Genomic DNA, 9,261 nt, shown 5'->3' with positions numbered 1-9,261 from the left:
TAAAAGAAGGCATAAAAGGCAGAACTATCAGTATCAGCCGATATCACTCTGAATAATCGGTTATCGGTATCGGCTGAAAAATTTAGTATCGGTGCATCTCTATTTTTTACCTCACAAATTCTACATTCTGTCTTTATGTTTTGTTTTATGTCTGTAATATTATGCATGTATTAAATGTATCAAAATTTGGAATGTTATCACACGTGATTTGTCACACGCACATATACGCCAATGCGTGTGGCCGAGCAGATCATCCTATTATTCTGTTTTGTATTCATTTACCAAAAAATAAAACTAAATCGGCTCTTTCAGACACGAATCGGCCCACATAGTTCACTTAAAGGAGCCGGCTCATAGAGCCGACTCTTTCGCGAACGACACATCATTACATCACATACATGTATTACGGTAGTTACTCTATTGCACGCCTACTCCGTGTTTCCCCAAGTTTCACTTTATCAACAACAAGAAGCTTTGCTCACAGTGAGGACGAAGGGGTTTTTTAACGCAAGCAATCAGATAATTGTCCAAAAAACCTTCAGTATCAACAATGTTTATGACTGATCACAAACACGACATCTTCGGTGCGAATTAGACGCTGAACTTTGGACATATATCGCCTTTTAAATAATTCCGGAAGACAAATATTGCATATATGTTGCAATCGAAACTTGGAAACCAAAAGGTGAAGGGTGCGGTTTAAAGTCATGAAGTGGCCATGGTAAAAAATTCTTAACTCACGTTGAATACTAAAAATTGTTTTACTAGTATACTTTCCAGTAACGTTATTGGTTAGATTGTGTACCTGTACATTTGTAACATTTCCTTTTGGCAGTGTCACATTAAAAATAATAATAATAATAATAAACTGTAAATAAAAATCATATTATTATATACATATGTATAATGTCTGTCTAAACAGAAATCAGCATATATGTTTATATTGTTCATAATGTGTTGTCCACATGCCATTTCAATAGACATCTTACGCCTGATAAAATTCTGTATTTTTAAAAATATGTATTTTTCTAATCAACTGATGAGATATTCTTGTACAAAGACCATCAATACAATGGTAATTAACATGTTACAACTGCATAGCAGAAGACTATCCATAGTTAGTGTAGTTAGTGTAGTTAGTGTTGGGATTCAGGCCACAAATTATTAATTATCTCTGCTATTGTTATTGTTATAATGTTATTCTGCAACTGTACTTTTTTGGCATATGGTTGTGATATCTGTCTGTTTCTCTCTCCCCTATACTGACAAACACATATACAGATAAGTAAATCTTGATTATTACGTACACTTCAACCTTATCATGGCTGTCTCAGCCATCCCAGAATGGAGGGATAAGATGGCAGGAGAGCAGCAAGTGGAGGACGAGTTTACCTGCCCAGGTGTGTTGCAGGGCTCTCTGCTATCCCTGAAACCTACAGTGGAGCGAGTGTTTGGTGTGACTTTGAGAATTGGTGGGGAAGACAGCGCATATGCCTCTCAGGATGGACAAATTTGGCTCCAACTGAAGGGAAGAAAACGAGAAGTTGAGGCAGCAAAGGTGGGTTTTTTTTTATTTTATGACACAGACCAGTGTGGTTTTCATTCTCAAAATGTTCTTTCACCAAGCAGATTTGCAATGGTCCACAGATTAATGTAGATAAATCTGTCTCATTCGATGTCTTGTTGGATTTCTCTTCTTGTCAGCTTTTTATAAAAGGTGTTGTGAACCAGGAGGCTCAGAAGGAAGTTCAGTATCCACATGTCCTTCAGTGTGTGTTTTGTGGTGCCAAAGGATTATTTATCGACTGCCTGGTTAGAAATACCTCAGCGCATATAGTGGTAAGTAGGGTTGGAATGGTGACGGTCTACTTTGTCTTCTTACTATTAGTATTTGCTATTATTGTATGCATTTACCTTTGGGTTATCTTTCCCCAGGTGGGCTCAGTAGGTTGTCTCCTCATCTCCGGGTTGGCCGAGCCTGTTGTGAAGGCCTACTCCCTTGTTATAGACCTGGTAGACAAGTACAATTCTAGCCAAGCACAACACTCTGAGGCAAGAAGTGAGTCCATGGATTCTCGTCGGGCCTTCAAATCTCTGGTGGAGAGACTGGAGGACAGTCACTCTCTAGAACTGCTGGTCTTGCCAGTGATGGTTAAAGAAGTTCTTCTGGACTTAGTTAAGCAGTCAGGACTAGATCCAAACACTTTGGACAGTGGTGTAGTTTCAGCCGGAGCCACAAAACCTCTAAAACTTCAGGAGCGCATGGATAGACTGATGCTAAGAGAATCTAATGAGGACCAGAACCTTGATATTTTAAAGAGTGCCACCATTTCTCCCAGAGCAAATGGAACACCTTTTTCTAACTTAGCAGATTATACAGGAAGTCGCTTCTTCCGCTCTTTGGTAGCAGGCACAGATCCAAGGCCTGGTGCTGCAAGTGCAGATATAAATAAACAAGACAGAGAAGTGCAGAAGTGGTCTGAAGGTGTATCCTGTGATATAGAGGAGGAAAGAGGGTCAAATCAGGAGGATCAACCTGGAGAATGCCTGTTGTCTACAGCGAGCAAACAAGAAAATGAGCACCTACTTAAATTTTTCACTGCGATGGGCTTCAATGATGAAGTAGTATGCAGGGTTTTAGCCCGTACTGGACCCAGAGAACCCTCCCAGGTTCTTGACCTGATCCAGCAAGAGCAAGATAAAACAGTGATTCAGATCTTAAAGCAGGAGGTGAATGGGGCTCCAGGGGCCAAAGATGAGGATTTTGTCCTAGGTGTGATGAAGAAAGCAGCAGCCAGCTGTGGGTACACAGAGGACAAGGTGGCTGAGATTTACAGCAACCTCCCTGAATTGAAACCACATGAGCTGATCCTGGAACTACAGAGAAAGGGCATGAGAGAACCCAGTGGCAGGAATGACAGCAAGAGAAAGACAGCAGAAGAAATAGAGGAGCAGAGGAGAAATGCACCCATGCTTCAAAGAGCTGAAGAAAGTCCTTTAAAGGAAGAGGAGAAAACTGAGAGAATTAATGGGAAGAGTGGAACGACAAATATAGAAAAGACTGAGAATGACAGAAGAGTAAGTTTAGAAGGAGTGACTAAAAAGAAGCAGGATGGGAGAGGGAGGACAAGTGCAGGACGGAGGACGCCAGAACAATTAACTGAGCCAAACAAGATGGACTTGCCAGGCACTAAACTAGATATTTTTTCGTCTTCTCAAAATCAGCCCCCATTCCATACTATTCCTCATTCTGTATGTGGCCCTCCTCAGCCAACTTATCCATCTCCACTGCACTCCATCTCAGAAGAAAAAATTGCCCCAGTAGGGCCCACTTTCCACAGGCCTAAGCACAAACCTCTACCAAGCAAAGCAGGTGCAGTCATCACCGGACAACAGCGCTTCTTGGAAGGCTTAGAGACACCATTTGTCCTCAAGCTGAAGGATGACCATGGTGACCCAGGGCTGCGGCAGATCATCATTGATGGGAGCAATGTTGCCATGACGTAAGAAAAGAATTAAACCTGATTATCAAAAAAAGAGAGATTGACGACTTTGGTCAATTCAATGTCAGATAACCTTCAATTTGGATGAGAGTAGACTGCATATAACAGTAATATTGGTAAAAGTAATGTAAAATACCTGATTTTGAATATTACTAGATAGTTTAACCTGCTGACCAGCTTCAGAGTCCAAGAAGGGAATTAGCAAGCAAACCTTTATCTAAGCTTCACTTTGTAGCTATATAAGTGTTCAGATATTATCCAACACAAAATTTTACCCAAGACATATACCAGTTTTTGGTTACTGTTTTTAATTACCTTGTACATCATAACATATGACATGCCAGTTCTTAACAGGGCAAATATCTCCTATAGTTAGTACATCCATTTGCCACTAGCAACATTCTGTCACTACCCAGAAAATGGCATCAACCCAGTCATTTGATATGGAGTCATTTGAGAGACATATAAAAGGAGAAGATATATTATGCAGATTATATTGTACTGTGTTATGTGTGGTATCATTATCAATATTGCTTCTCTATTGTACTTGTCCCAAGGCATGGTTTGGGAATATTTTTCTCTTGTCGAGGCATTGCTCTGGCTGTGGAGTACTTCTGGAACCAAGGCCATCGTAAAATCACAGCACTTGTTCCTCAGTGGAGACAGAAGAAAGACCCAAAGATAAAAGGTAATTACTATGTAACTTATGTGTTTTTCTGTTGAGAATTTAAATGTTAGTTTGTCTATATTCATAGCGTATTCTATTTTAAAGAGCAGCACTTTATGGCACAACTGCAGGATCTTGGTCTCCTCTCGTTTACCCCATCTAGAGAATTTAAAGGACAGAGGATAAATTCCTACGATGACAGGTACGTCCACACATCACTGCGCCCATTTTTTCCGCCTCTTTCTAAATTATGTTCAGCTTGTCATCTTGCTGTTGTTAGCATATTGTTTTGTTATAAAATATTCGCTGTGCAGTTTTAAAGCTTACCCAAAAGGTTCATAGGGCATCTGGTTGAGATTAGAAGTGCACATTGGGACTGTGATCCCACAACAAAAAAGCATGCCAGTGGGAGTTTTTAACTTTTAAGCAGTCAGATGTGAAACTTGGAACTATGTACAGTATGTTTCGAAAACATTGCAGGCAGGTACAAGCAAAATTCTTGAGTAATTTTAAAAAATCTCTAGTTGAGACCAGTTGTAAGCTCAAGTCATGTATGGTAGTGGAGGCTGGGAAACTGTCAGAACCAGAATTCACAGAACATGCTGACAGTTTTTTGCCAGTGTTCAAGGGCATTGTGTCATTAAATACAGATACCGATAGTGGCACTTTTCAACATTATCATACAAAGCACCACTTTAGCCATGTTGCTGATAACCCATTAATCTATCCATATAACATGCTTTTAGATTTATGCTGCAGCTTGCAAGGCAGACAGATGGAGTGATTGTAACGAATGACAACATGAGAGACCTTGTGGATGAGTCTGTTGGATGGAAAGAAATCATCAAGAGAAGGTGAACTAGAACTTTTAAGAGGCAAAACATTGAAAGAGAGATTAGTACTAGGGGTAGGTATTATGAGGATATGGGGATATAGGATGATATATTTTACTGTTTTAAATGGTATTATATAATGTGCAGTCAGTAAGCTTTACTGAGAGAATCGTGGGTATTGCACTTCTGCAGTATTTTCCAGACTCAACATAAAAATACGTGAATATCAGATATTTATTATTTTTCTTACTTGTTCATTTTTATTTTACTTTTGGACTTCTTTCATATTTTGGAGTTCTTATAGTGTTGCAACTGCTGTAAGTTCCAACTCCATCTCATCAAATCAAAATATATGTAAATATTGTGATATGGATACACATTAAAATATGGATACACTATTACTTTTTATCATTTCATTATTTCAGCTTCTTACACTTATTTTTGTACTTATAATTTTATTTCATCTTTTATTTTATCCTGTGCAGTTTACTACATTATTTTTATCATTTAAATTGTAGTACTTCAATGTATGGCACTTTGAGCTACCACACATATGAAAAGTGCTCACTGAATAAAATTTATTATTATTATTACTAGTAGTAGTAGTAGTACTGGGCAGGAATTTGTAATGTCATTTACATGCCAGAATGTATATACACCATGTTCACCAGCAAAAAAATAAATAAATGAAGGTAATAATGTTGTAATTTCTACTATAAATGTTAAATAATGACTGTGTGAAATACAGACATTATTTGCATTATTTCTTACATAGATATTCAACAATGTCTCTGCAGGCTGCTGCAGTACGTGTTTGCAGGGGACCTCTTTATGGTGCCAGATGATCCTCTAGGCCGAAGTGGACCCCATATTAAGGACTTCTTACGGACACAGAACAGGTTCGTTCGTGGATCGATGCACATTTGCATGGGAACAAAAGTAGAAAAACACACATACTTATAACCATATGTTAAATGATTACTGGAAGCCTGACACACATATACTCTCTCTCTCTCTCTCTCTCTCTCTCTCTCTCTCTCTCTCTCTCTCTCTCTCTCTCTCTCTCTCTGTCTGTCTTTATCCAGCTCCCCTATTCCAAGCAGTCACACATTTGCTGGTATGGCCTCAAATTTCCCCCAACACTCCTCTCCACCCAGAGCTCAGACGGAAGTGCTGAAGTACCGTGAACGGACACCTGGGGGCGTCAGCAGAACTCACGGGTCAGTCGGAGGTCATTCCCAGGGTGGAAAAGAGATGGAGAGGTCAGCAGAGGAGACCGTCAGGCTGAAACAGGATTTACTGCAGATTTTTCCAGAGCAGGAGAGTGTGGTTACAATGACCCTACAGTGCTACCCAACTCTTACAGACATCAACCAATTGTCTTATTTCATTCTGGATCAAGTAGATACCGAGGATTAGAAGACCATGAATGTAAGTTTGAAGTGAGAGAGACTGCCTCAATAATATAACAATCTGTGAACTGTTAGTTAATTGCAGTGCGAAATTAGCAAATAGAGTATTCAGTGGCTAGGATTTGAATGTCTCCTTAATGTCTACAATCCCAATTCCAAAAAAGTTGGGACGCTGTTTAATATGTCAATAAAAACAGTACCATGATTTGCAAATCTCATGAACCCATATGTTATTTACAATAGAACATAGAAAACATATCAAATGTTTAAACTTTAGAAATGTACCATTTTAAGAAAAAAATAAGGTAATTTTGAATTTGATGGCTGCAGCACATCTCAAAAAAGTTGGGACGGGCCAACAAATGGCTTGAAAAGTAAGTATTACTAAAAAGATACAGCTGGAGGTTAATTGGGAACAGGTCAGTAACATGATTGGGTATAAAAAGAGCATCTTAGCGAGGCAGAATCTTTCAGAAGTAAAGATGGGGAGAGGTTCATCAATCTGTGAAAAACTGCGTCTACAATTTGTGGAACAATTTCAGAATAATGTTCCTCAATGTAAAATTGCGAAGACTATGAATATCTAATATTCTTAATAATATGAATAATAATAATATGAATAATTATGCCTCTCTAAGACACTCTTTTTATATCCAATCATGTTACTGACCTGTTGCCAATTAACCTCATTAGTTACAAAACGTTCCTCCAGCTGTTTCTTTTTAGTAACACTTACTTTTCCAGCCTTTTGTAGCCCCTTCCCAACTTTTTTGAGACGTGTTGCTGCCATCAACTTAAAAATTACCTTAGTTTTTCCTTAAAATGGTACATTTCCACAGTTTAAACATTTGATATGTTTTCTATGTTCTATTGCATTCGGTTTTTATTTACATTTTACACAGCATCCCAGTTTTTTTGGAATTGGGGTTGTACTTGGCAATAAAAAGTTTAGAAAATACACTGTGCGTATTTTAGATCAGCTTTGTGTAAACTTGTATTATTTTGTCTCTATTTGCATTTGTATTCCTATTTTGATTAATTAATATTTCATTGTATATGTTGCATAAAATAAGTATTCTTTTGATTGTGTAATGCTGCATATTGTGGTGATTTTAATTCAATAAAGGTCATTCTTCTGAAATAATGTTTTGGAATATCTGTATATCAAATGTGTAGTGACTATTAAATTGTCAGGTATCCAAAGCACCATGGACCAAGTAGTCATGATCTGTGCTCTCTTACAGTACATCTGTTATAACGATAATGTTGTTAATGCTATAATGCAGAATGTAATTCAAGAAGAAAATTACAGTTACATGTGTAAAACACTGAAGTCATAATAGCCCAAAGCTGTATTTGCTATACACAGCCTTATAAGCAGTGTTAGAGCTTGTGCATTACATTTACAGCATTTGGCAGATGTCCTTATCCAGAGTGATTTCATCTCATTTATACCACTGGACAGTTGAGGATTAAGGGCCTTGCTCAAGGGCCCAGCAGTGGCAGCGCTGGGAATTGAACTCACAACCTTCTGAGCAGAAGTCCAACATCTTAACCACTAAGTCACCACTACGCCATTAATTAGCAGGATGGTGTAAGGTGGCAAGGTAGTGGAGAAGGTAGCGTTGCTGTCTCACAGCTTCAATCCTGAGCTCGGGTTTCTGTCTGTGTGGAGTGTGTCATGTTTCTCATGCCTCATGTTTCCCCATGTCTATGTGGGTTTCCACTGGGTTCTCTTGTTTCCTCCCATGCTAGTAGCTGGATTGTCTGTGCTAAATTGCCTCTAGGTGTGAATGTGTATGATCCTGCGATGGACTGGCATCCCATCCAAGAAGCATTCTCACCTAATATGATTGGCGTGATGAAAACACACCTCAATAGCAAAGCGAACACCAGACACTAGATGCGAGAGGTTTAAATAACAGGTTCTAATCACTGGCACCCAATCTTGAACACCTGATTCTAATTTTATGGATTTGAAGGTGTGATAAATGTAGGGGTGTACTCACTTTCTCCATGTGACCATGTGTTCATTTACATTGTGAAAATTACTACAAAATGTCAATTTGATGCATCACTGATAGAGTGTATAGAGTATATGATTAAACATTTAGATACATTCCACTCACATGCTCATTGTGAGCCCATCCAAGTCACAAAAAATCATTATGCACACTCTCACTGTCAGGTCAAGTCTTGCGTCCATCTAGAACTCAGCTTCCCAGAACACACCGCGGCCTACAAACCTGGAATACACTTCCCAAAATATAGGAACACTGACACACTCACCATTACCTGACTTTTAATCACTCACACCTGTGCACAATTACACCTGCACCTATATAAACAGACCATGAACATTGCTAGTTGTGGAGTAATGTTTGGTGTGTTTATACCGGACTGTACCAAGTTGTTTATAGTGTGTCGGTTATCTGTATTTTTCATCTTATTCTCTTCCTGGTTTTTGGATTTGCATTGTTTGAGTGTTTAGCACATTGCCTGATCTTTTAATGTTTTTTGGATTATGACTTGGATTTGTTTGCCTTTGTTTTTAAAATAAACTCTCACTGCAACTGCATTCATTTCCACCTACCTCCATCTGTCTGAGGATGATGAAGTCAACTTAATCAAATGTTTGTACCTTTCAGATCAGAAGTCAAAATATGTTACACTTCTCACAGTATAGAATATAAAGTGTAATCAATGTGTGTAACTACAATGTTTACTAATGTTTGGATATGTTAATAAAGTATAATCTAATATATATAACCAACATTTAGAATTATTACTTAGAAGCATAATCTAAATCCATAGTGCACTTGTTGATCAAGTTATATACTAAGTGT

The 9,261-nt window shown here is 38.4% G+C and overlaps 1 protein-coding gene across 1 annotated transcript; it reads left to right on the top strand.

Moving 5' to 3' along the window:
* The first annotated feature begins 434 nt into the window (after positions 1–434).
* Positions 435–7,559, top strand: khnyn (KH and NYN domain containing). The gene is made up of 9 exons (XM_017461403.3): positions 435–721; positions 1,282–1,558; positions 1,705–1,839; positions 1,936–3,503; positions 4,061–4,191; positions 4,276–4,372; positions 4,917–5,024; positions 5,801–5,902; positions 6,089–7,559. Exons 2-9 carry the CDS (start codon positions 1,322–1,324, stop codon positions 6,420–6,422), a joined length of 2,712 nt encoding a protein of 903 aa, XP_017316892.1. The 5' UTR covers positions 435–721; positions 1,282–1,321; the 3' UTR covers positions 6,423–7,559.
* Positions 7,560–9,261: the final 1,702 nt, after the last annotated feature.

Source organism: Ictalurus punctatus, chromosome 29, assembly GCF_001660625.3.
Source record: "Ictalurus punctatus breed USDA103 chromosome 29, Coco_2.0, whole genome shotgun sequence".
Classification (NCBI taxonomy): domain Eukaryota; kingdom Metazoa; phylum Chordata; class Actinopteri; order Siluriformes; family Ictaluridae; genus Ictalurus; species Ictalurus punctatus.
This window is presented reverse-complemented; position numbering and strand designations above follow the sequence as displayed.

What these genes read in the sequence shown, in the direction of transcription:
- khnyn (XM_017461403.3), top strand. Translation starts at nt 1,322, where the DNA reads ATGGCTGTCTCAGCCATCCCAGAATGGAGGGATAAGATGGCAGGAGAG. An exon ending in GAGAAGTTGAGGCAGCAAAG is followed by an intron (nt 1,559 to 1,704) that starts GTGGGTTTTTTT and finishes TCTTCTTGTCAG; the next exon opens with CTTTTTATAAAAGGTGTTGT. An exon ending in GGGAGCAATGTTGCCATGAC is followed by an intron (nt 3,504 to 4,060) that starts GTAAGAAAAGAA and finishes ACTTGTCCCAAG; the next exon opens with GCATGGTTTGGGAATATTTT.